The sequence below is a fragment of the Staurois parvus genome, unplaced genomic scaffold, assembly GCF_062004578.1.
Source record: "Staurois parvus isolate SC_StPar_1 unplaced genomic scaffold, SC_StPar_1.0 ptg000387l, whole genome shotgun sequence".
Taxonomy (NCBI): Eukaryota; Metazoa; Chordata; class Amphibia; order Anura; family Ranidae; genus Staurois; species Staurois parvus.
In genome coordinates this window covers 818,765-845,930 of record NW_028318183.1, presented here as the reverse complement: position 1 = coordinate 845,930, position 27,166 = coordinate 818,765, and the positions used below count along the sequence as shown (strand labels likewise).

The following is a 27,166-nucleotide window of genomic DNA, read 5'->3' as shown; positions in this document are numbered from 1 at the left end:
CGGACAATACAAGCATTATTTGGATACATACAATTTACAGATTATGCTTCAATATGGGGAAATAAAACTCTACCGGGGCTCGAAAAAGTAGAGAATTTTGAAAATAGAAGGGAATTGTGTATTTAGCACAGCTATATACGTCTAGGGGAATTAAAACTTTTGAGGAATTGAGAGAGGAATTTGGGCTTTCAAATAAGTGTTTCTATCAATACCTACAGTTGAGACACTCCCTGAGAGCTCAGTTTAAGGTAAAGGAACCAGAGTGGAGTGATGCCCCTTTATTAAAGACCTTAATAAACACTCCATCTACTAAATGGGTAATAACAAAGAATTGCCATGTAGTGTTAATTGGGAAGAAGATGTGGGTACATTAACGGATGAGCAATGAATTATGTCTTAAAATCTGTGGCATTAATATCACTATTCCCCAGCACAAAAACGGACACAGATTTGTATTATCCATAGAACATACCACACACCAAGGAATTTGTTTGGGAAGCAACCAGATGCATGTTGCCCTAGGTGTGGACATCAGTCGGGAAGTTTTTTCCACATGATCTGGAGGTGTCCCAAACTATATACATATTGGGGAAAAAGTGATAGACACAATAGGATTGGTGTTTGGTATAACGTTCAGGATGGAGCCCAAGTTGTGCATATTGGGGATTATGGGAAACCATGAAATGTCTTATTTTATACATCTAGCAGTACAGAGATGTCTATATCTGGCCAGAAAACAGATTGCCCAGAGATGGCTATCCTCTGTGCCTCCTAGCTATGAAGATTGATTAAAAATTGTGGACAGAAAAATAAGGGAAAAATCAATATATGAAAAGAGGGGGTGTGTTGGAAAGTTTGAAGAGATAAGGAGACCATAGAATGTATCCCCTAGAATGGCATTAAGCCTTATGGATAAATAAGGTAGAGGTATAATAATGTCTTCTATATGTTGGTATCTGTGAGAGTGGAACTGGGTGAGGTCGAATTGCAGGGAATTTTTTTGTTTTTTGGGAGGGAAGGGGTTGAGAAAAGAAAATGTATTCAATGTTTGGGACACTGTATAACTTTTAAATGAAAGAAATGAATAAAAATTTGAAACAAAAAAAAAAAATTACTGTTGGAAATTGTAATAGGGTTCCTTCCCTTACAAATACAATGTTAATGTAATAAATGTGGATAGTCCTCTATATTAATGTAAATAACATTTCTAATTTATTAGCTATCTGTCTGACAACTTGGACAGGTCATCTTGACCCTGAAAGCAAATTTATGTGTAAATGATTAAAATTTTACCTCATCTGTGCTTATAATCACTATATACTTCATTTTATATGTAAATATATACAGCTCCTAGATGCCTGTAATCCAGATGAAATTGGATTCGGATGCATTTTAGTGTATGTGTGTATATATATATATATATATATATATATATATATATATATATATAAACTGCATTGGGTATAGGTGGATCAGAAGTTCCCTGCCAGTCTATATCTGTATTAAAAACAAATCTCTTTTCAGTCATCTATTTGTGAATATATATGTGAGCAAAACAAATCTGCCACACTTAGTTACCAACCTTCATAAAACTAATATCAAAATGCCATAGTAAAGAAATCTCACAAAATGTGAATCAAAAGAAAAAAATCAAATTAACATATGTTCATGTAACTGTAATGTGTAATAATCCTCAAATCAATGTATGTGTTCATAAGAAAAAGTGAATTCCTGTGCCAGTCCACATCACAAAAACGTGAAGAGTTCTTCAATCTGAATCAAGAGGACCACTCACCTTATTATAAATTGTAAAATGTCTGTTCAGTGGTGGAGATCTAGTCTCACTTGCATTTGGGACATATAGCAGTTTATTTATTAAAACTGGAGAGTGCAAAATCTTCTGCAGCTCTGCATAGAAACTAGTCAGATTCCAGGTTATTTTGTCAAAGCTTAATTGAACAAGCTGAAGCTAGACGCTGATTGGCTACCATGCACAGCTGCACCAGATTTTTCGCACTCCAGTTTTAGTAAATCAAATCAATTTTGTATCAAATTGAAGATTTTTTTCACATTTTCGTGATGTGGATGGGCTAATTAGAACTATATAATTACAGGATTTTACTTTCTCTTATTTCAGGTACTTTTAAATAGCACCGTCAATTACGCAGCGCTTTAAACACACACACACACACACACACACCTCTAATCCTCAAGGAGCGTGCATTCTAAGGTTCCTAACTCACATTCATACATACATATACTAGGGTCAATGCAGACAGGAGCCAATTTGGCATGTCTTTGGAGTGTGGTAGGAAACTGGAGTACCCGGAAGAAACCCACTCAGGCACAGGAAGAACATGCATACTTGAACCAACGACCCTAGTGCTGTCAAGACGGAAGTGCTATCCATTTAGCCACTGTGCTGCCCACTTATGAACACATTCATTGATTACTTGAGAATTATTACACATTACAAATATATGAACATATGTTAATTTGTCTTTTTTTTCTTTTGATTCACATTTTGTGAGATTTCTTTAGCATGGAATTTTGATATTGTTAGTCTACATCTATTGGCTCAGAATGGTGGTCAGCAACAGTTTAGTCGCACAAGTACTATAAAAAAAAAACACATACAATTCCCAATTCATTATGTTTTCAAAGTCATATATCTGGGCAGATTGAATTCTTCTGCAATAACCCCATCTATTTACATGCCTTTGGGATGGAAAATAACCATCTGACTCCCAAATGAATTGAATGGCTGTTAAATCCATATACCAGTGGGGAATTGATCCTCTGTTGCAATCATACAACGTCTAGTGCCATCTGTGTACACTGATGGTTCCCCTGTGCATGCGCCATGTTTCGGAAAAGCAACCACTAACCTCACATACACAAAAAATACCTGAGCCCATGACTGCCCATCCAGCAAGGGAGGGTGCTAGAACTGTCAAAACAAGCTGTGAGCACTGCCCCCTTCACCATACGGCATTGGCAACCAGGAGGATTGGATGCATGTATTGCATTTGTAAGGGAGAGGGCGCACAGGCTGTCCACAAATCTAAGTCCCTCCAATGTACTGGAAGTTTGTGCTCTGCTATGGAGGGACCTGATCCAATAATTTGGTCTTGTTCACAGATGATCGTCTGTTTAACAGTTTCTATTTATAAAAGCACAACATAATAAACAGTATTAAGAAAGCACAATATAAATAGAACAATGCAACATTGATACAATATCTAAAATTGGCAATAAATCCTCTACATATTTGCAGTATGTGGTTTTTACTGGGAGCATGTACCTTTATGTATATTTTATCTTACAATATAAGCTATCCTTGGATCCTATATATATTTAATCACTTCAAGTATGGGTTAACAGAAAAATAATTCACAATGGATGTCGAAGGGCGTCTGGTGTGTAGCTGTGTAGCAGTTGTGGCAGTGCCCACTTGATCTCATGTTAGTAGCTGCTTACCTGCAGTACATGTACCATGGTAAACTACTGAACCAGGTTAAAGCATTTAAAGACATAATGAACTCTGCAAGCTGTGGCTATCAAAAGGCAGCCAGATGGCAAAGGCCTAGTTACTAGTATTGCCTGTGGTCACACTTCACCTATCTTTTTCCCATTACTGGCCAGCCATGTCTTGGAACCCTTGAATACAATGAAGTGTATTGCTGTTTTTCGGGTGTAATCCAAGTTGTTTCTAGGTGTTCCCTATATCATTGCAAATCTTCGCTTTTTTAGTTCAGTTTCACTTTAAGAATGCTTTAGTAATGCCTTATGAATGGAGATGTCATTACCCAATTAAGGGCCATCATTTCATTGTATGCCCAGCCCATGATTCCTGTGTACAACAGCCTGAGCCAGAGGAGCAGCATGTTGTGTCTATGATTTGCACAGCTTGGCTACTGAGACAACACTGAGTCTGTATTTCTTGCTTGTGATGAGGTGTAAAAGTCATCCCTAAGCAGTGACAGGCACACACACAACAGCTGTCTACTAGACTTCTAAACAGCTGCTGTTGTCAGCTGTGACCACCTCCTGCAAATATCCTCCGTCTCAGTCAGTTAACCCTTTATCTTCTCAATTCCATGGTCCAGCTATTGGGTCTCCATGGTGAATGAGTCAGAGTATAAACACCTCGTAACCATGCACCATATATTATCTATCTACTAAGAGATTTGCTGTCGGAGGGAGAAGCGTGTTCTTTTTATTGCCAGCCGGACTGACTTTTCTTAATCCATCTTCTTGTTTTATGGGACATCTTTGATCATGGTTTAGATGAGACATGGTGTAATTATTGCGTTGTTTATGTAGGGCCCATCTATTTTATATCCTGGCAGTATTGTATTACTAAAAATAACATTCTGTAGCCTACAGCAATATTGGATTTCTACATATGTCCAGCTGTTTGTTCCCAAACTAGACCTGTCCCCGTACCTAGTAAAGCGGCAGTGTTGATGGAACTTATATTGAATTCAGCTCCCACCACTTTAATTTTCACCTTTGACTTTTATTGCCACACCTCTCTAACTTTACCAAAGCCTTGTACACACAATGAGAATATTGGATGAATGCTCATCTGTTTTTTTCTCATAAGACAGAATTACAACTTCCCGCCTTGATGTAATGTATTCTTTCATTTCCGAGCATGCATGGTCTTGGTCACTTTTTTTTTTTTTTTTTTACAGGCGAATATTGTACGGATTAAACAAAAATCTTTGTTCTGTTAACTTTATAGATTTTCTTGCTCGTCCCTTCGGATAATTTTGCATGAATTGTCATGATCGGCTCTCGAAAGTTGTGTACTAATAATCAGATTATTGGACGATCACTCCAAAAGCAGTATTTTTTTTGTCTGGTTTTCTCATCTTGAGTACTAGGCATAACATTTAAAAGAACCTTGGTCAGCAATTTTAAGAGATTTGTAGGCAGAGTGTCAGCATGGTTGACAGGCTACAATGAGTATGATAAAAGCATATCTAAAGCCCAAAACAAAATTTTAATATTTTGCAGATTACCAATCTTTAGATGTTTAGCTATATTATTTTCAGGCTTGTTTCCCTTTTCACCTGGTAATCCTGCAAATAACATACTTTCTGTCCTTTTATGCCTACGCTAATTTCATCATTGTAGTACTCTTGTTTGTCACATATACTTGGAACATGTCTGCCTTCGTTACTTCCATTACTTGGTGGAGTAAACTCACAAGAAATGACAAGGACTCAGATCTGACAAGATTAATAGGTATTTTCTGTATTTGCTGAAAATATTTGTTGCCTGAAAAGTGAAAACAAATACAATCACCACATTTACAGACTAAAAAATGGAGAGAACACAGCTGGTGAGGAGGCATTGCATTGCTTCCTTACCAGCTTCTGGAGCACAATCTAAACATGGATCAGAGGAAAAGGAAATTAGACACGTGTAAATCTACTCTTAGGTTTCCACTCTGACATTATGGATAATTTGTTGTGACAAAAAAAAATCCAAATTAAATTCCTTTTAATTACAGGTTGTAACACTACAAAAATGTTGGAAAATGCAGGGGGATGAACACTTTTGAAGGCACTATACAGCGGATAAAATAAGTATTGAACACGTCACCATTTTTCTCAGTAAATATATTTCTAAAGTTGCTATTGAGATTAACTTTTCACCACGTTGGTAACAACCCTTGCAATCCATACATACAAAGAAACAAAAAGTTCAGTAATTAAGTTGTGTAAAAAAAAAAAATGGAATGACACAGGGAAAAAGTATTGAACACATGAAGAAAGGGAGGTGCAAAAAGGAATGGAAAGCAAACACACCAGCGGAAATCTTATCAATAATTAGAAAGCAATCTTGCCACTTGTTAGTGCAAATTAATATCATCTGGTTCAGTTTCAAGTTATGGTCTATAAAAAGGTGCCTCATTACCAAGGTGTCATACAAGAAAAATCTCATGATGGGTAAAAGCAAAGAGCTCTCTCAAAATCTACTCAACCTTATTGTTGCAAAACATACTAATGGCATTGGTTACAGAAGGATTTCTAAACTTCTGAAATGTTCCAGTGGGCACTGTTGGGGCCATAATCCATAAGTGTTAAGAACATCATTCACTATAAACCGACCACGACCAGGTGCTCCTTGCAAGATTTCTGACAGAGAAGTTAAAAGAATTCTCAGAAGAGTTATCCTAGAGCCAAGGATCACTTGTGGAGAGCTTCAGAATGACCTGGAATTAGCAGGTACAGTTATTTCAAAGAAAACAATAAGTAATTCAGCCGCCATGGCCTGCATGCACGCTCACCACTCAAGACTCCATTGCTGAAGAAAAAGCATTTTGAAACTCGTTTATAGTTTGCTGCACAACATTTAGACAAGCCTGTCAATACTTTTTCCCTGTGTCATTCCATTTTTTTTATACATAACTTAATTTCTGAACTTATTCGTTTTGGTTGCTTTGTATGTATGGATTCCATGAATTGTTACCAACATGGTGAAAATTTCATGTCAGTAGCACCTTTAGAAATAAATTTACAGAGAAAAATAGTGACATGTTCAATACTTATTTTACCAGCTGTATTTACTTAAATTGCTCTTAAAAAGATATCTAAACCCTAATATCTTCAAATACTGCAATTTTGCCAACAATGTGCGGCAACCGTGTGCATTGCACGTGTTTGTGGGGCACTTGCTGTGCTTCCTCATTTGCTTGACTGTTTAGTGCCAGCCCACAGATTGCTACATGTCAGGTGAACTTTACATGCCTGCGTGTGATGCTTTGCACCCGCAGCAAACACCCCTGTTTGATTGGCAGGCAGCAAAAACGTGGCTCAACTGCAGATTTTTGCTGTTTTGCTGCCACCCCAACCGCAAGTCCAAATAAAGCCTTACGCTTTCATATTATTTACAAATAAGCGGAAATGTTTTGATGGAACAATGTATTTATTCCAATGCTCTAAAGCCCTATAAATGGGTTGTGGTGTAGCTGATTGCTTCAAGAATGCAAGTAAAGAAATGAACTGATGAGTTAATTTGGATTGGTGCAATGAAAGCTTAAAATATGCTAAAAATGTAAAGTTTCAGATTGTTTTAGAGAACATATTAAAAAATTAACTTCTGCTTTGTGCATGCAAGGCAATGCAGCAGGTAAATAGGCAAATAGTTCTGCTGGCAGGACCAACGGGTACCGTATTTTTCGCTCCATAAGACGCACCTGACCATAAGACGCGCCTAGGTTTTAGAGGAGAAAAACAAGAAAAAAAATATTCTGAACCAATGGACTGCAGACACAGTACAGGAGATGACCAGAGATTGCGGACACAGTACAGGAGATGACCAGAGACTGCGGACACAGTACAGGAGATGACCAGAGACTGCAGACACAGTACAGGAGAGGACCAGAGACTGCGGATACAGTACAGGAGATGACCAGAGACTGCGGACATAGTACAGGAGATGACCAGAGACTGCGGATACAGTACAGGGATATGACCAGAGACTGCGGACACAGTACAGGGGATGACCAGAGACTGCGGACACAGTACAGGAGATGACCAGAGACTGCGCACGCAGTACAGGGGATGACCAGAGACTGCGCACGCAGTACAGGGAATGACCAGAGACTGCGCACGCAGTACAGGGAATGACCAGAGACTGCGCACGCAGTAGAGGGAATGACCAGAGACTGCGGACGCAGTAGAGGGAATGACCAGAGACTGCGGACACAGTACAGGGAATGACCAGAGACTGCGGACACAGTACAGGGAATGACCAGAGACTGCGGACACAGTACAGGGAATGACCAGAGACTGCGGACACAGTACAGGGAATGACCAGAGACTGCGGACACAGTACAGGGAATGACCAGAGACTGCGGACACAGTACAGGGAATGACCAGAGACTGCGGACACAGTACAGGGAATGACCAGAGACTGCGGACACAGTACAGGGAATGACCAGAGACTGCGGACAGTACAGGGGATGACCAGAGACTGCGGACAGTACAGGGGATGACCAGACACTGCGGACAGTACAGGGGATGACCAGACACTGCGGACAGTACAGGGGATGACCAGACACTGCGGACAGTACAGGGGATGACCAGACACTGCGGACAGTACAGGGGATGACCAGACACTGCGGACAGTACAGGGGATGACCAGACACTGCGGACAGTACAGGGGATGACCAGAGACTGCGGACCTTTGGGGAGGGAGGGGGAGCGGGTATCTGAATTTGACAGGTACCCGCTCCCACTTCCGCGGAGTTGTCCTTCCTTCTTCCCGCGCCGGCTTCTGTGACAGCCGGGTGCCCACTACGCATTCGCAAGAAGTGCTGCGCTTTGTGAATGGCCCGGAGCCTTCTGGGACCTGTCATGTGTCCCAGAAGACGCCGGACCATTCACAAAGCGCTGAGCTTCTCGTGCATGCGCAGTGGGCACCCGGCTGTCACAGAAGCCGCCGCGGGAAGACTGCAGCGCTGGAGCGAGGAACAGGTAAGGTCCTGCAGGAGAGAAGAGCTGAGCAGCCGGCCCGATATTCTGACATGGTGGCGGCAGAAATACCGGACCGACCGCTTTACATTCGCTCCTTAAGACGCACTGACATTTCCTCCCCTTTTTTGGGGGGAAAAAAGCGCGTCTTATGGAGCGAAAAACTTTGAACCAACAAGCTGGAGCAGGCACGCAGATACTAAAATGAGAAAACCCATATACTTTAAACGGAACCTTTCACCAGACCATTAATTTCAACAACAATCTTCCTATTGAATGTACTTTAGGCCTTATTTGTACCTTTTAAAAGCTTCCTGTGTGTAGACAGTAAGAGCCAATAGACTGCTACTTGAAGCTGCCATTTTTGAAGTGATGTGATTAACCCCAGCAGACCTTGAGTTGTCGTTTTCAGTGTATATATGGTCAAATTGTAGAAATCATATATTCATTTCTACATTGTATTTCAATTATTTCTAGCCTACTCCAATTAATCTGAGCAATCTTGATGTTTGTAAACTTATCTTTTGAAGATCCCCATGCATTTACATATGCAACACGTCTTCATGATGTCTTGTGAGTAGGCACTGCTGTGGCATACATTTCAGAGAGCCTGCCTTCTGAACTACAGAGGTGCTGAGAGGAGTTTCAGGAGGAGGAATCGGTACAGTAACTACTGCTTGCAGGCAGCAATGTACCATGGGATATATAGTCCTTAGAAATGCAAAGTAAACAGAGAAACTGCAAAGCATGAAGGGAATCCAGGAAGCTATGGAAAAAGACCAACAGACAGGCAGCACACACAATATAAAAGTAAGCTTATACTGGAATGTCAAAAATAACCATTGTTTGTATTGTTAAAATTCTGATGTTATAAAATGAAAGTATACAGTATGCTGTGACACTCTATATTCACTCCTTCCTAGCAGCTACAAAAAATATTTTTCAAGCAAGGGAAGAAGAGCTGGGCCAACACTGGCAGTAATAAAATGCCCTAAAGAGGAGAGGGCTATGACATGGAAGGAAGGGTCTGTGTTAGAAAATATACTCCTCCCAGAGTAGTCAATTTTGCAAGGATGTTCAGCAGAACACTGCAAATTAATAAACAATTGTTAATGGAAAAGAAAAATGCAAGTAAACATGCAAAATACTTGATTTTCTGTGCTCTTACTTGCAATTTTTTAATTGGTGAAAGGTCTGGTGACTGATGGCTGATGATGGCATTGATCTTTTTAATGGACTTGAACAGTGATGGTAAGTTTATGTAGGCTTTATACAGTAAAGAAGTAGGGCAGCTTGGTGAAATACAGGATAAAGGAAAACAAAAGAATAATCAATCTAAAGCCTATAGTTTTGTGCAGTGAAGAACAGGAATTTTCATGGCAAATTTATATATTAAATACCATAAAAGAGTTGGTTTATCAGCAATCTACATCATTTTGCGTTAAGAGGTTCACAAAAGACATGTCACAAACAACTGATTACCCATTGTAGATATGTCATGTTTGCTAAGGTAGGTTGTGTTAGATGGGTAATATTCTGAGAAATTAGATAACACAAAGGGTTAAACAATTAATGAGAAGGTGGTTCATAAATTCCCATTAACCACCTGCTTGTAACCGTCTGCAAGAGAAGTAGTATAGGATTGTAAAATAATCTGCTACAGCCCCAGGGGAACAGGCCACAGGTGTCCCCTAGGGGGCTGAATGAGGTAATGGGTTGGGGGGACTGGGGAACGAGGATAAAAGAAAGGCAGAAGGAGAATGGGGGACAGTGTGGGGTAGTAGGAATGAAATTAAGAGAAAAGGAAGGTGGGTGGGAGGAAGCACCAGGAGAAACTCACCATAAGATCCAACACTGGGTTGTCAGAAGGGCTGGCAAGCTGTCATAGGCCTCTTGTGAAATTTACTTCAGGGATTTTCCAGTTAAAATTTGTATTTTGACTGAGAGTGTCAAAAAGTATTTATTATTATTATTATTACTACGAGTTTATATAGCGCCAAAGGGTTTGCTCAGCGCTGTACAATAGGGGGGACAATACATGGCACAGTATAACAACAACAAACAACGTACGAGGGGTAAGAGGGCCCTACTCTTACGAGCTTACAATCTAGGAGAAAAAGTATGTGTATACACAAATTTGGGGCACCACATCCTGAATTTGAATTGGTAAAAATTACAATAGAAATTGATTTTTATGGTGCCCAGACAAAACAAAGTTAAAAAGGTATAGGTTTGAGGACACATCCTGGGATCTTGAGGATTGGCACAAATTAGCAGAAAACTCATATAGCACATACATTTAATACCGCACTTATAGAAGCGAGCTGCAAAGTGTTACTTCGATGGTATATGATCCTAACAAGATTGGCCTCTCACGTCACGGGAGTCTATTCATGCTTCTTTAGAGACTGTTCCCAAGATTGTTCATTCCTCCATATTTGTTTGAAAGTCCGTAGATTCGGGATTTGTCTACAATTTCCTTTACTCATGAACAGGCACGAATCTTAAATTAATCCCACAACAGGCCTTATTGGGACACCTAATTAGAGGCTCAACAGTACATGAGCAGGTTGATCTATTTCCTCTTTTTAGCAGCCCGCATTGCGATATCTAAATCGAAGAAATCCCCCATGATATCGTTTGACCTGATTAAGGCAATCTTTCTTGGATAATGATAAATGAGAAACACTCAGCCATCCTTAAAGATAAAACTCCACAGTTTGAAATGATTTGGGAGCTCTGGATCAACTAGCTTGTAATAAATGCTTAGCGTCTGAAAGCGCTCCTTGAGTTCTGGTTTAAAGCATTGTCATCACACTGAATACCCTACCTACTAGTTTTCTTTTCCTCTTTTTCTTATTTTGACTGCAAAGTTTAGCACCCCCAAGCTAAATATTTGGAAAGTGGTCTTTTGAGTCTAGGAATTCCTATAATTAAGTGTGTGTGTGTGTGGGGGGGGGGGGGGGGGGGTAGATGTAAAGTCTCTTTCACAGGTCTTTTACTGTTTTGTGTGTCATCATTGCTGGATTAAGTCTGATAACGACTTATAACGGGTAATTATTAACAGTTGTAAATGTTTGATATGTATTATCTGAAATCTGCCAATAAAATTATTGGAAATAAAAAGGTATGTTTATTCCAAAAATATTACAGGATTAAAACCAGAAGCAATTAAAATGAGTTTCCTGTCTATTGCAGGTGTGATAGAGAATCCTCCCAATCAGAGAGCGCCATATTGACTTACATACAGACACAGGCACATATCATTTGTGTCTGTATCAAGTTGATGTGGGTCTCTCTCGAGTTTAAGAAATATAACACAAAGTTAAAGAGAGTATAATGTTTACAGAAGGATTAAGACAGACCAAAAGAGGACACACAATGGCATATCCACATAAAGCATCAAGACTTACAGACATTTGTCAGGCAATGTCTCAGTCAGGCATAGTAAAATAAAACCGTATAATGAATCCAACAGGAGGCCAAAATAAAATATGGTTTGCAGAGATGTCTCAGCAACCATTTTAGCAACAGCGGCTGCATTTGGCCTGTCTGCCTGACCATTGCCAACACAGAAAGAGGAAGGATAAGAAAATATAGGCAAGAAAAGTATCCAGGGTCAAAGGGGAGAGGGGGGGGGGGACATAAAGGTAAGTGAACGCCTACTGTGCCCTATTACCTTTTTGGCAGTGCTCTTTCCTTCCCATAGACAGTGCAAACGTTATGTTTTGGGGGAGAACCCCCATCAGAAAAGTTTGTGGCTGCAGGTAACATAGGTATCACTTAGCAGTAACTTGGAGTACTCAGAAGTGGTTTTATATAAAATCCAACTGGCCCATATCATGTGGTATTGTGCAACTTGGTCCTGAGAGATATGGATCTGTTCCTCCAATGCCAACCTATCAATACAAGCAAGCCATTTCCCTATCCTGGGGATTTATTATTTTAATTCTCTGGTTTTTATCTAGGAATATTTTTGGAATAAATTTGTACCTTTTTAACTTTCTGTTTTGTCTGTGCACCTTAAAATGCATTTCTATTGATTTATGTTTTAACCGATGGGCTGTGATATATGTGAAAACAATTAGTGTAAACAAGGTTCAGTCCAGGGGTTCTTTGTGTTTTTGTATTTTATCAGGGTCTTTTCTTATTGCAGCATGTTTTTCAAAGAGCATTACATAGGATACTTTTGATCCAGTAAATAAACAGAAGGCGTCGCTATCTAAGTGTATCAATTTAATTAAAAACAAGTAAAGGAAAGGGTTAAAATACACTCACAAGGATGAGAGTAAATGGGCATATCTGTCCTTATTCACTGTGCACAGAGATACCCAATACCCTGTTAGAAGAGCTGCAGCCATTATAGAAGTGGATTAACATACCTGGATCTACCATACAGAGACTACGGTTTCTTGCTTAGGTCCTAATTGCTCTTTCTCCACTTGCGCTATAAAGTTTTGTTTTATGTTTGTTTTTGTACTTTTGATCCAGTGAAAGGGATAGCTTTTGGATACAGTAAGCCAAATTTCACTGCATTCATCTTCTGTTATAGGACATTTTAACTCCTGTTCCCATTTCTGCACGTATGTGAATTCAATATTCTGTGTTGCATCATGTAACGACATGTTAAGAGAGACCTGGGCTTTGTGGGTTATTAGTGATTTAATCTTTCAAGCTGTGTAAGTGAGGTCAGTTTTTATATGTTACATTAAATAGTAAAGCCAGCTGGATTTCCTCTGTATCCTGATAAAAAGTGCTGTAGGGTTTGAGCAGGGCTTTTACATCAGTTCCTGTCAATCTAAAGGGCTGTAGGCAGAGAGAGGCGTGACTCTTCACTGATAAGGCTGTCAATGGTACCAACATCTAAGTCGTTGGCACATAGTATTATTATTCTACAGGATTTATATAGCGCCAACAGTTTGCTCAGTGCTTTACATTATGGTGGGAGTACACGAGACAGTACAGTAACAATACAATTTAATACAAGAGTGGTTCGAGGGCCCTGCTCCTTTGGAGCTTACAATCTAGGAGGGAGGGGATAGTGGTACAAGAGGTAAGAACTGTGGGGGATGGAGTGGTTGGAAGAGTAGAGGATTTCAGTATTGGCTGAGGGCGGGGTAGGCTTCCCTGAAGAGAGAGGTTTTCAAAGTGAGCAGAGTGGGCGATAGTCTGATGGATTGGGGTAGGGAGTTCCAGAGGACGGGGGAAGCCCTGGAGAAGTCCTGGAGACGAGCATGGGAGGAGGAGACAAGGGAGCTAGAGAGTACGGTTTGGGTGATATTTGGAGACAAGATCGGTCATGTAATTTGGGGCAGTGTTATGAATGGCTTTATACGTCAGTGTTAGCGTTTTGAATTTTATCCGTTGGGCAATTGGAAGCCAGTGGAGGAATTGGCAGAGAGGGGTGGCAGATACGGAACGGTTAGTAAGGTGGATGAGTCTGGCCGCAGCATTCATGATAGACTGTAGTGGGGATAGCCTGCGGTAAGGTAGGCCAATGAGGAGAGAGTTACAGTAGTCGAGGCGTGATATAATAAGGGAGTGAATGAGTTGCTTAGTGGTTTCCAAGGTTAGGAACGGTTGTATCTTGGAGATGTTGCGGAGGTGAAGTGTACATAAGTTTGTCAGTGATTGGACCTGGGGCTGGAAGGACAGATTGGAGTCTAGGATTACACCTAGTACCCTGGCATGAGGGGTGGGACTGATGATAGTGTTGTTGTCTTGATGGAGAATTGGGGAGGGGGGGTGTGCGCTCTGGGGGGAATACTAGGAGCTCAGTTTTGGAAAGATTGAATTTGTGTATTGACATGAAACACTCAGCATGACAGCCAAGATAGGTCTGCAATGAAAGCCTTTATAATTCTCTCGTGGTAGGTGTACTTTGAGACAGAATAGAGGCAGAATACATTTCTCCCAATCTGGCTCGATACAGTCAGCACAGGAAACAATTCTATGCCTGCCCCATACCTGGTCAAACATTTCCTGGCCAAAGCTATCTTGGCAGATAAAGAGACTGACTCATTCGAATTTTTCTGGCCACTCACTGTGGTTTTACCCTAAAATAAATAATCTATGTACCTTTGGCTGGTTTTGAATGTACAGGTTCACGGTTTGATCTTATGAGAAAAAGAGAAAAGGCAGATGATGTGATTGTGTTCAGATTTGTGGTTGTTGTTTTTTACATTGCGCTGCCCATCTTTTTCATCTTGTATGGAACAAAACCCTAGACCTGTGTCTGATCAGTCACTGATCATGCTACATTTACTTCATTACAGGGGTCAACTTTATTTTGTATTTACTGCATTGTGTGTATGTAAATGTCGTCATGTGGGCTGTTGTAGAAGGAGTTGTGAGTGTAGAGCATGCTCACTCAAGTATTTGCTCGCTGGCTACATACCACAAAACCATTTTTTACTATTTAATTGCATTAGGTTTTTTTTACATTACCACTATAAAATGGCACTTTTGGGATTTCTGCCATAACCAGTGTCATAAATTTAATATTTTCAATGTATTTTTCTTACCCTTGACCTGCATAAACAGTAAGTAAATTTTAACAGTATGATCACATTCTGTGAACGTCGAGTATGCCCAGCTGCATTCCAATAGACATAATATACATTGTGTGGAGCGATCAGGTTTCTGTAGTATTTTGATTAGGTGAAAATGTTTGGTAGATCATTCTCATATGAAATAGAGAGTCTGAGCAATTCCAACAATGCTGAATGATGTAAAAAAAAATTTATGTATAACGACAACTTGGCTTTGCTTTTTTTAAAGCCCATAGAAAAGGGACAATTTAATGAAACCAGATATTGCTTATTTTTCAGGACATTATCGAGGAAAAAGGTACAAAACCTGAATTTAATGCATGAGCTTAATCGGTCTTGAGAGAAATAAGAAGGCTTCCATTGTAGACTTTCCTTTAAATATACTAGTCTGTCATGGTAATCCTCAGGATACTTTATTTGCTAATTCACTAATCCAGGGCAAGAATCAGGAGTTGTACTTTCACACTGATCTTATTTTCTGCATACATATTGTGCTTCAATAGGTCAGCAATTGCAGCTTGTGTAATTCTCTCGTGTTTCCTTTAGTTTGAGTTCTCTGGAATATGCTGTAGCCAGACTCCAGAGAGATCTTCACATTAAGTGTAGGGGTGTCTGATACCTGGGAGCTCTTCTGTATAGCTTGCTCTCTCTGCTTTGTACTGATACCTGGATACATGAGGGTACTGTGTCTGTATTATCCTGTTTTTTTATTTTGCATTGGGCAGATTTGTTGACATGCGCTGCCATTTCAATGCATATCAGTACATCAAAAAGCAAACATAACATTTTCAATCAATGCACCACAAGGATGTGAACTAGCATCATTAAAAACAATGGTTATCCAGCAATTGGCCTTTTAACATGCATGAACATCTCAAAAAGCAAATCAGAAGACAAAAGGTGGAAGAGCCGCACGCCAGAACCCAGCCTCTGTATAGAAAGGTTGAAGATACGGCTTCAGCCTAAGCTCCTCCTGACTACACCTCTCTGACATGTTTCGCCCCGCCCATGGGGCGTAATCATAAAGATCTTCTCCTTTCTGTATAGTGGCTGGGTTCTGATATGCGTCACTTTAACATTCTGTCCTTCGATTTGCTTCTGAGCTTGTTTGAACACAAACACTCGATCTGTGCTTTGGACTGCAGGGGGAGGCAGTGCCTTGAGTGGCACTCCCAAGTTCTTTGTATATGGATCACATCAAAAAGTAGACACATTTTGTGCCCAACACACCACACAGATGTAAACTAGCACCATTAAAAACAGTGGCACACCTGGACATATACTTTAAAGTGCACCTGTCACTATGAGGGTCGAATCAAGAAATATTGATACTTGCAAAAAGAATTGTCCCTACACTTGTTTTTCCATTAGCCTTTGTCTTTAATACACCTTCTCAATGCTGCTCTCCTGCTGCTGCAAGTATTTGACTGGCCAGATGAGTCATTTACAGTGGATATAAAAAGTCTACACACCCCTGTTTAAAATATCAGGTTTGTGTGATGTAAAAAAAAATGACAAACATAAATAATTTCAGAACTTTTTTCACCTTTAATGTAACCTATAAACTGTAAAAGTCAGATGAACAACAAACTGGAATCTTTTAGGTGGAGGAAAGTAAAAATAAAAAACTGAAATAATATGGTTGCATAAGTGTGCACACCCCTAAACTAATACTTTGTTGAAGCACCTTTTGATTTTATTCCAGCACTCAGTCTTTTTGGGTATGAGTCTATCAGCATGGCACATCATGACTTGGCAATATTTGTCCACTCTTCCTTGCAAAAACACTCCAAATGTGTCAGATCGTGAGGGAATCTCCTGTGCACAGCCCTCTTCAGATCACTCCACAGATTTTCAAAGAGATTCAGGTCTGGGCTCTGGCTGGGTCATTCCAAAACTTTAATCTTCTTCTGGTGAAGCCATTCCTTTGTTGATTTGGATGTATGCTTTGGGTCGTTGTCATGCTGAAAGATGACATTGCTCTTCATGTTCAGCTTTCTAGCAGAAGCCTAAAGGTTTTGTGCCAATATTGACTGATATTTGGAACTGTTCATAATTCCCTCTACCTTGACTAAGGCCCCAGTTCCAGCTGAAGAAAAACAGCCCCAAAGCATGATGCTGCCACCACCATGCTTCACTGTGGGTATGGTGTTCTTTTGGTGATGTGCAGTGTTGTTTTTGCGCCAAACATATCTTTTGGAATTTTATGGCCAAAAAGTTCAACCTTGATTTCATTAGACCATAACACATTTTCCCACATGCTTTTGGGAGACTTCAGGTGTGTTTTTGCAAAATTTAGCTGGGCTTGGATGTTTTTCTTTGTAAAAAAAAAGGCTTCCGTCTTGCCACACTACCCCATAGCCCAGACATATGAAGAATACAGGACATTGTTGTCATATGTACCACACAGACCGTACTTGCCAGATATTCCTGCAGCTTCTTTAATGTTGCTGTAGGCCTCTTGGCAGCCTCCCAGACCAGTTTTCTTCTAGTCTTTTCATCAATTTTGGAGGGATGTCCAGTTCTTGATAATGTCACTTTTGTGCCATATTTTCTCCACTTGATGATGACTGTTTTCACTGTGTTCCATGGTATATCTAATGCCTTGGAAATTCTTTTGTACCCTTCTCCTGACTGATACCTTTTAACAATGAGATCTCTCTGATGCTTTGGAAGCTCTCTGCAGACCATGGATCTTGCTGTAGAATGCGACTAAGAAAATGTCAGGAAAGACCTACTAGAACGGCTGAACTTTTATTTGGGGTTAACCAGGGGCACCTTAAATGATGGCAGGTGTGTACTGACTCCTATTGATGATTTTGAATGTGCTTGCTTAATTCTGAACACCGCTACATCCCCAGTTATAAGAGGGTGTGCACACTTAGGCAACCACATTATCTTAGTTTTTTATGTTTACTTCCCCCCCCCCCACCCCCCATAAAAGATTTCAGTTTGTTTTTCAATTGATTTGTACAGTTTATAAGTCACATTAAAGGTGGAAAAAGTTCTGAAATCATTTATTTTTGTAATTTGTTTATTTTTTTTACATCACAGAAACCTGACGTTTTAACAGTGGTGTGTAGACTTTTTATATCCACTGTACCTGTTTCCTAAAGTGCACACTGTGGTCCCACCCTCCTAGGAACCACTGCATGTTGTGGAGGTAGCAGTAATTCATTAACCCAAAAGAACTGTTTGTCTCCAAAAATGAAGGACCCAAGCCACCTTAGTTTTTTTTTTTTTCTGAGGACATAGAGTCAGATGTAAACAAATGTAAATGAATGTACACTGATTTACATCCATGTGTCAGGTTTGCAAATGGATCCAAACTGAACCACAATGCACGTCTATGGACAAACGAATCCAGCTTGTATGTAAGGATCCTTGCTCGTGTTCTTGTTTCCTTGTACAACTTATATGTTGTATTCTGGATCAGTGCACACAAACGTTTTTCCATTTTGTAATGGTCTGATTTCTTTACTGTATTTCTTCTCCTACCTTTGAGATAGTGTTAGTAATTTTTATTGCTCCCACTTGGGGGCAATGTGCTTCCTTGTATTTTGTCTGTGGGCCAAATGTTAACCAGTTCCTAGCAGCAGGCTTGGGAGAGTGCCGCTTGACTGTAATAGGGAACATTCTGGCAGCATAGTGACTTATTGCCTTTCATATAAAGTGCTGTGAATGAATGATTGAATGCGGTGCGGTTGAAAGGCATGGCCACAGCACAGACCCTGATTAACTCCCTGCGGTGTTTACCTCCATCAAAGCTGCATCCATATACACTTGATTTGAAACTGTCATCTAAGTTTAGCCAGACGCAGTAGCCTAGGCATAGCTGGCATAATCCAGATAACTGTCATGACTGCTGTTTTTAGACAGAGCAGTGAGTGGCGGGCTGGCATCTGTTTTAGCTCGGCCTTCAGGATGAAGGTATCACCCAGGAACATTTTGGCTATTTTAAATGATGAGCCCGAGACTGCCGGAAAAGTGGGCTGCTGCCGAACCCCGTGTGGATTAGAGGCCTGCTCATCCAGACGGGATAAAAAAGTCTGCTTCTTTGCCAGGGGTATATGTGTGATCTTTGCAACAACTGGTGACCCTGCTGTGCTCACTACAGGTTCACCGGAAGATCAGAGAGGATTCAGATATGGCCCAGGACTCTTTACAGTGCTTGGCACAGCTGGCGTCCCTCCATGGTCCTATCTTTCCTGATGAGAGGTCACAAGTAGATTACTTGGCACATTTCATTGAAGGATTACTGAATACAATTAATGGGTATGTATAAATTATTGTTGTTGGATGTTTGTTTTACCTGTATAGATAGCACTGGTGTATATGTGTAACACTTTGTCCTGTCACTCAACACTTTGTCCTGTCATATTGCCTTGGATCATGAAGTGCTATTTGGTATTTCTCTAGAATGCAATATGTAGATGTATTTACCATAGTCTGTGGCTGTCTACTCTATGCAGATGCCAATATTCATTGATATTGCTTTCTGAACTCTGGATGTATCACAGGTATAAGGCTTGTTTAACAGGGGTGTTAGCTGTGAGCAGTGTGTTAGTATTGACATATACATCAGATGAGAACTATAGTGGATGGCCTGTGTCTGGGAACACCAAATGCAGAACACTCAGCCATAGATGTATCCTAATAGGCTTTTGGATTTCAGTCATTAAGGGCAGATTAATGCTTAATTACAATTTAGTGTAAGTACATACAGTGTTACCAATCTGTAATTTTGAGGGTATGTGGGTTTATTGGAGATTTGTTTGTAAGTTCATTGTATTTTAAAGTGTTTCTAAACCCAAAAGTACAAAATGAATGTATTACTGCTTACTGATGATGGCTGCTTTCTGAAACCTCTTAAAGGGCTGGGAGGCTTTAAACAAGAACATTGTGCATGCACAAAGTGGCTAATCATCAGTCACCTCTTGCACATCAGGAGGATGGTTTTTAAAGCAGATTCTAACTGTGTCTGCTGATCAATCAGTGTATGTATGCATTATTGCCTTGTGGACAGTGGGAGATCATTCCACTGGCACAAAATATAAATGCATGTCAGATGAAAATGGGAATTGTGGGGGTCTGATCCTTATGTACGTATGGCTATCTTGATTGTTTTTTTTAGGATAGAAATTGAAGATTCTGAAGCAGTTGGGATTTCCAGCATTATCAGCAATTTAATAACTGTGTTTCCACGCAATATTCTGACCGCCATTCCGAACGACCTTTTCTCCTCTTTTGTGAACTGTCTCACACACCTCACATGTTCCTTTGGAAGAAGTGCTGCTCTGGAGGAAGTAGTAAGTATTGTCACTATGATTTGATTACAGGAGGATTGGTTTTGTCATGTTTTCACAGCTTGGGGTCCTTTTACATAGATGTTATCAGTTAAGTCATGTTTGATGCTAAGAAAAAAAATTATGAATACTGATTCAGGTTACATCAGTTTGCACATCTGTCTTCAGTTCATTTCAGTTTACATACATTTTTGCATCTGTTTTTTTTGTGTTGAAGGAGCTAATCATAGATGACAAAAGTATAAAAAAAAAATGTTTCTTGCCTAAAAACAGACATCAATTAAACAGATATAAATGAACAGTATCAATTTACACCCATTCAAATCAGTCTACAGTCAGGTCCATAAATACTGGGACATCGACACAAGTCTAAAATTTTTGGCTCTATACACCATCACAATGGATTTGAAATGAAACGAACAAGATGTGCTTTAACTGCAGACTGTCAGCTTTAATTTGAGGGTATTTACATCCAAATTAGGTGAACGGTGTAGGAATTACAACAGTTTGCATATGTGCCTCCCACTTAAGGGACCAAAAGTAATGGGACAGAATAATCATAAATCAAACTTTCACTTTTTAATACTTGGTTGCAAATCCTTTGCAGTCAATTACAGCCTGAAGTCTGGAACGCATAGACATCACCAGACGCTGGGTTTCATCCCTGGTGATGCTCTGCCAGGCCTCTACTGTAACTGTCTTCAGTTCCTGCTTGTTCTTGGGGCATTTTCCCTTTAGTTTTATCTTCAGCAAGTGAAATGCATGCTCAATCAGATTCAGGTCAGGTGATTGACTTGGCCATTGCATAACATTCCACTTCTTTCGCTGAAAATACTCTTTGGTTGCTTTTGCAGTATGCTTTGGGTCATTGTCCATCTGCACTGTGAAGCAGCGTCCAATGAGTTGTGAAGCATTTGGCTGAATATGAGCAGATAATATTGCCCGAAACACTTCAGAAATCATCCTGCTGCTTTTGTCAGCAGTCACATCATCAATAAATACAAGAGAACCAGTTCCATTGGCAGCCATTCATGCCCACGCCATGACACTACCACCACCATGCTTCCCTGATGAGGTGGTATGCTTAGGATCATGAGCAGTTCCTTTCCTTCTCCATACTCTTCTCTTCCCATCACTCTGGTACAAGTTGATCTTGGTCTCATCTGTCCATAGGATGTTGTTCCAGAACTGTGAAGGCTGTTTTAGATGTCGTTTGGCAAACTCTAATCTGGCCTTCCTGCTTTTGAGGCTCACCAATGGTTTACATCTTGTGGGGAACCCTCTGTATTCACTCTGGTGAAGTCTTCAAATCCATTGTGGTGGTGTATAGAGCCAAAAATGTTAGAATGGTGTCGATGTCCCAATATTTATGGACCTGACTGTAAATTGAAAAGGATGCAGCCTTTATCCATTTTAAAAAAACTGACCTGAACTAACACGAATTTAGGTGGATGTAAACAAACGATCATCGTTTTACACCTGCAAGCCCATTGGAATGAATTACTGTCTTTCCAAAAACTAACAACTGAAAAACAGAATACCCGCGTGGAAAGGTCCTTGGAGAAACTTCCCTTAATTTTCTGTCACGGCAACAGTGTTTTCACTGGACAGGAAGTAGAAGAAAATCCACCACAGCTGTTGGAGAAGACTAGACACCTTGTCCGCTTTGATGCTGTGTCCTTGTTGCAGATTTCTTGCAGCTTTAGAATACCACCTTAAAATTGACTCTGTGATAATAGCAGGCTGCCACAAAAAGCTAGACACCTAGCTGTGCCTAACTCCAATATGTTTCAGTCATAGACCCAGAACGAGCATAATGTAAATCAGGGCTTAAAATTTTGAGTCTAGACCTACTAGCCAGGCACAAACCTTACTCTCCACCAGTTGCCCCACCCAACCTTGCCCAGGTCCACCTCCAACCCCACCCCCAGCTTGTCCCCCAGCCCTGCTCCCAACCACACCCCCTTAAAGCTTATGAAATTACATTTTTCTTTAGAATAAAGAGTCCAAAATATAAAAAACTGCAATTATAACATAGCTTTATTATGTCAATTTAAACATAACAGCAATAGCTCAATAGCAATACAGTGCAATCAAAATATCAAGTTTTACAGCTTTAAACCTGTAGTGAACATTTTTTGTTTTTTTTTTTGTTTATCGTCTGCATCTTTAAAAAGAGACTTTAGTAACTAAAGTCTCTTTTAAAAGATGTAAGTTTAGTTTACAGAAGTATAGCATAAGACCTGGACAGTGGACCATACACCAAGCATAAGGACTCACCTAAGCACCTGCGCCAAGATGGAGAGCCGGAAACACAGCAGGACTACCTCCAAGGGTGCCTTATACAAGCACCTAAGGCCCCGGACCATGTGGTCCACCATTTTCACAGACAGTGGATATTAGTCTGACATCTAGACCTATGTGAACAGTAGGGACTTCTCAAAGGGAGGACGGCTTCATACTAGAGCCCTTAAGGTATCCCCAGATTTTAACATTCCCCACACCAAGGTGAAAGGTACAGTTACCAGCGCCTGTGTACGCAGCAATGTAGGAGGGAGTCTCATCCCCGCTCTCAGGGGAATCGGATGTTAACCAGCATCCTGACACTACAGTTCTACAGAGGGGAACAACCCAGTACCTACTGAAGCAACACTGAACAGGATCAGTAAGGGGCCAGCAGGGATGCCTTGGTAGAAACTCAAGGGGTCATAGACTGGGTGATGAGCCTAAAACGGAACCCAAATTGCCCATCATCAGTGGTAATGCAATTATTCTCCTCCCAGTGGCTGCACACCCTAGCAGCCGTTAGGCAGCAACATGACCTAGACCAGCACCAGCAACTGAAGCAATACAATGCCAGTATATCCGTGGATCCAGTACAATGTAGTATTGTGGATTCCCAGCCCTAGGATACAGGGTATGACAGAAGGTGAACATTCAGGGAGGAGCTCAGCGGTAGCTGTCAGTGTATACAGGGAGCCCATGGAAATCATTGGCTCTCAGCTGGATTTGGTCCCAGCCCCCCTCAGACAGCATAGTGGAGACGAAGCACTCCTTGAAAACAGGGGTCCTTGAGTCCCCCGCGGCGGTGGAGAGCAGGTGTCTCCTCTCAGCGGAGGAGAGCGGACCTCTCCTGCACCTGTTCCCTCAGCGGTGCTGCCAGTGTAATGGCGGTGCCGAAGAAGAAGTCGGAAACCGGAACTCGGCTTCACAAAGAGGCTTGGAGCGCAGGTGGAGCCGCTCCATCATTTGTGCTCGCCTCTCACCACACAAGGATTTCCCCTCGCATTTGACGAGGGGGTGAGCAGCTTTTTCAAGCCCTGCTGTAAAAGACACAGAGCCACTTATCACTATACTTGTTTCATGCTACTGCAGTGCGGTTGTCCTACACCACGGGTGCGGCGCAGCTTCGCTTTCCCTTAGTGTCTTTTAGGGACACAGTATAACTATGGGAAAGCACAGTTAACCCACTCTAAACATGCGGGTAACCTGCGCTGCACCCGCAGTGTGGGAAAACCGCACCAAAGTAGAGTGAAAATGACAGTTCAGCATCAGAATCACAGGTGAACTAGGAGAGTTGAGCAATTAATATTCCATGCTGTTTGGGTTCCAATACTATTGTTTCATGCTTATGGCTGCTATTTAAGCCCTTAACATCAGAAAGAGTCGAGGCTTCTGCAAAGAAGAATTCATGTGCAGAGTGGTCAAAGAACCCAAAATCTAAGGTCCTTAACTCACATACATACACCCTGTGGGTTCAGGGTTGAATAATACAGCCACCACACCTAGGAACTGGTACTCTGCAGTGTTTTACGTTTGGTTTAAATTTGCCCTAAATGGAATTGTCAGTGTGTATAGATCTATTTATTGTCGGTGTGTAAAGATAGATATATGTTAGAACAGCACAGTGTCTTAATTGTTAGCACTTTTGCACTAGGGTAGTTGGTTCAAAACACAATCATGGCCCTACCTGCCTAGAGTTTGCATGTCCTCCCTGTGCCTGCATGGGTTTCCTTTGCATGCTCCGGTTTCCTCCCACACTCTAAAGACATGCTGGCAGGATAATTGGCTCCTGTCTAAATTTGCCCTAGTATGTGTATGTATGAATCTGAGTTGGGGACCTTAGATTGTAAGCGTCTTGAGGACAGGGACTGATGTGAATGTAAAAAGTATTGAGACGCCTGCCTTTTCATGCACATGAACTTTAATGGCATCCCAGTCTTAGTCCGTAGGGTTCAATACTGAGTTGGCCCACCTTTTCCAGCTATAACAACTTCAAATCTTCTGAGAAGGCTGTCCACATTGTTTAGGAGTGTGCCTATGGGAATGTTTGACCATTCTTCCAGAAGCGCATTTGTGAGGTCAGGCACTGATATCTGACGAGAAGGCCTGGCTCACAGTCTCCGCTCTAATTCATCCCAAATGTGTTTTATCGGGTTGAAGTCAGGACTCTCTGCAGGCCAGTCAGATTCCTCCCACCTCCCAAGCTCGCACATCCATGTCTTTATGGACCTTGCTTTGTGCACTTGTGCGCAATCATGTTGGAACAGGAAGGGGCTATCCCCAAACTGTTCCCACAAAGTTGGTAGCATGAAATTGTCCAAAATGTCTTGGCATGCTGACGCCTTAAGCGTTCCCTTCACTGCAACTTAGGGGCCAAGCCCAACCCCTGAAAACAACTCCACACTATAATACCCCTCCACCAAACTTTACACTTGGCACAGTGCAGTCAGGCAAATACCATCCTCCTGGCAACTGCCAAACGCAGATATGTCCATCGGATTGCCAGACAGAGAAGCGTGATTCGTCACTCCAGAGAACATGTCTCCGCTGTTCTAGAGTCCAGTGGCAGCATGCTTTACACCACTGCTTCCGACGCTTTGCATTGCACTTGGTGATGTAAGGCTTGGATACAGTTGCTTGGCCATGAAAACCCATTCCATGAAACTCTTTACGCACTATTGTTGTGCTAATCTGAAGGCCTCACAAAGATTGAAGAAGGTCTTTAGCTGTTAACTCTGCAGACAGATGGTGGGGTTGCTCTTGTTACACCCCTCACATTTTTGTAAATATTTTATTATATTTTTTCATGTGACAGCACTGAAGAAATGACACTTTGCTACAATGTAAAGTAGTGAGTGTACAGCTTGTATAACAGTGTAAATTTGCTGTCCCCTCAAAATAACTCAACACACAGCCATTAATGTCTAAACCGCTGGCAACAAATGTGAGTACACCCCTAAGTGAAAATGTCCAAATTGGGCCCAAAGTGTCAATATTTTGCGTGACCACTATTATTTTCCAGCACTGCCTTAATCCTCTTGGACATGGAGTTCGCCAGAGCTTCACAGGTTGCAACTGGAGTCCTCTTCCACTCCTCCATGATGACATCACGGAGCTGGTGGATGTTAGAGACCTTGCGCTCCTCCACCCTCGGTTTGAGGATGCCCCACAGATGTTCAATAGGGTTTAGGTCTGGAGACATGCTTGGCCAGTCTATCACCTTTACCCTCAGCTTCTTTAACAAGGCAGTGGTCGTCTTGGAGGTGTGTTTGGGGTCGTTATCATGTTGGAATACTGCCCTGCGGCCCAGTCTCCGAAGGGAGGGGATCATGCTCTGCTTCAGTATGTCACAGTACATGTTGGCATTCATGGTTCCTTCAATGAACTGTAGCTCTCCAGTGCCAGCAGCACTCATGCCGCCCCATACCACGATACTCCCACCACCATGCTTGACTGTAGGCAAGACACACTTGCCTTTGTACTCCTCACCTAGTTGCAGCCACACACACTTGACGCCATTTGAACCAAATAAGTTTATCTTGGTCTCATCAGACCACAGGACATGGTTCCAGTAATCCATGTCCTTAGTCTGCTTGTCTTCAGCAAACTGTTTGCGGGCTTCCTTGTGCATCAACTTTAGAAGAGGCTTCCTTCTGGAATGACAGCTGTGCAGACCAATTTGATGCAGTGTGCAGCATATGGTCTGAGTACTGACAGGCTGACCCCCCCACCCCTTCAACCTCTGCAGCAATGCTGGCAGCACTCATACGTCTATTTCCCAAAGACAACCTCTGGATATGACGCTGAGCACGTGCGCTCAACTTTTTTGGTCTACCATGGCGAGGCCTGTTCTGAGTGGAACCTGTCCTGTTAAACCACTGTATGGTCTTGGTCACCATGCTGCAGCTCAGTTTTAGGGTCTTGGCAATCTTCTTATAGCCTAGGTCATCTTTATGTAGAGTGTCATTTTTTCACTGTTGTCACGTGAAAAGATATAAGAAAATATTTACAAAAATGTGAGGGGTGTACTCACTTCTGGGAGATACTGTATGTATATATGTGTGTGTGTGTGTATATGTATATATATATATATATATATATGTGTGTGTGTGTGTGTATATATATATATATATATATATATATATATATATATATATATGTATATGTGTATGTGTGTATATGTATATATCTCATATGTATATGAGCATGGATTCAGACGTAGAGTTTGCTGATCCACTTGAGATAATGCACTGGCTATTTGATATCTTATATTTTCTTTTCTTTAGAATAGAAGAAATATAGTTATGTACAGACCTCTGAATGTGAGAGACTGGCCATATAAAATGTCAGAACTCAAAATGTGTTTTGAAAATACTTTTATACTTTCTCTTTACATGGGCTGTACACAGGAGCGTATTTGCCACGAGGCCAACAAGGCATTTGCCTAGGGCGGTAGGAGTGACACATAGGAGCCATTATCTAGGCTTCCAAGTCTCCGCTTCCTACATGGGAATGGATCCAATCCGTGAGAGGC

The 27,166-nt window shown here is 41.2% G+C and overlaps 1 protein-coding gene across 1 annotated transcript in view; it reads left to right on the top strand.

The window, feature by feature from the left end:
- XPO4 (exportin 4) overlaps positions 1-27,166 on the top strand; it is a 208,104-nt gene that overhangs the window by 109,380 nt on the left and 71,558 nt on the right. The window contains exons 8-9 of the mRNA XM_089685788.1: positions 19,161-19,318; positions 20,178-20,352. Coding sequence (XP_089541914.1) covers positions 19,161-19,318; positions 20,178-20,352 — 333 coding nt within the window. The remainder of the gene's footprint in view (positions 1-19,160; positions 19,319-20,177; positions 20,353-27,166) is intronic.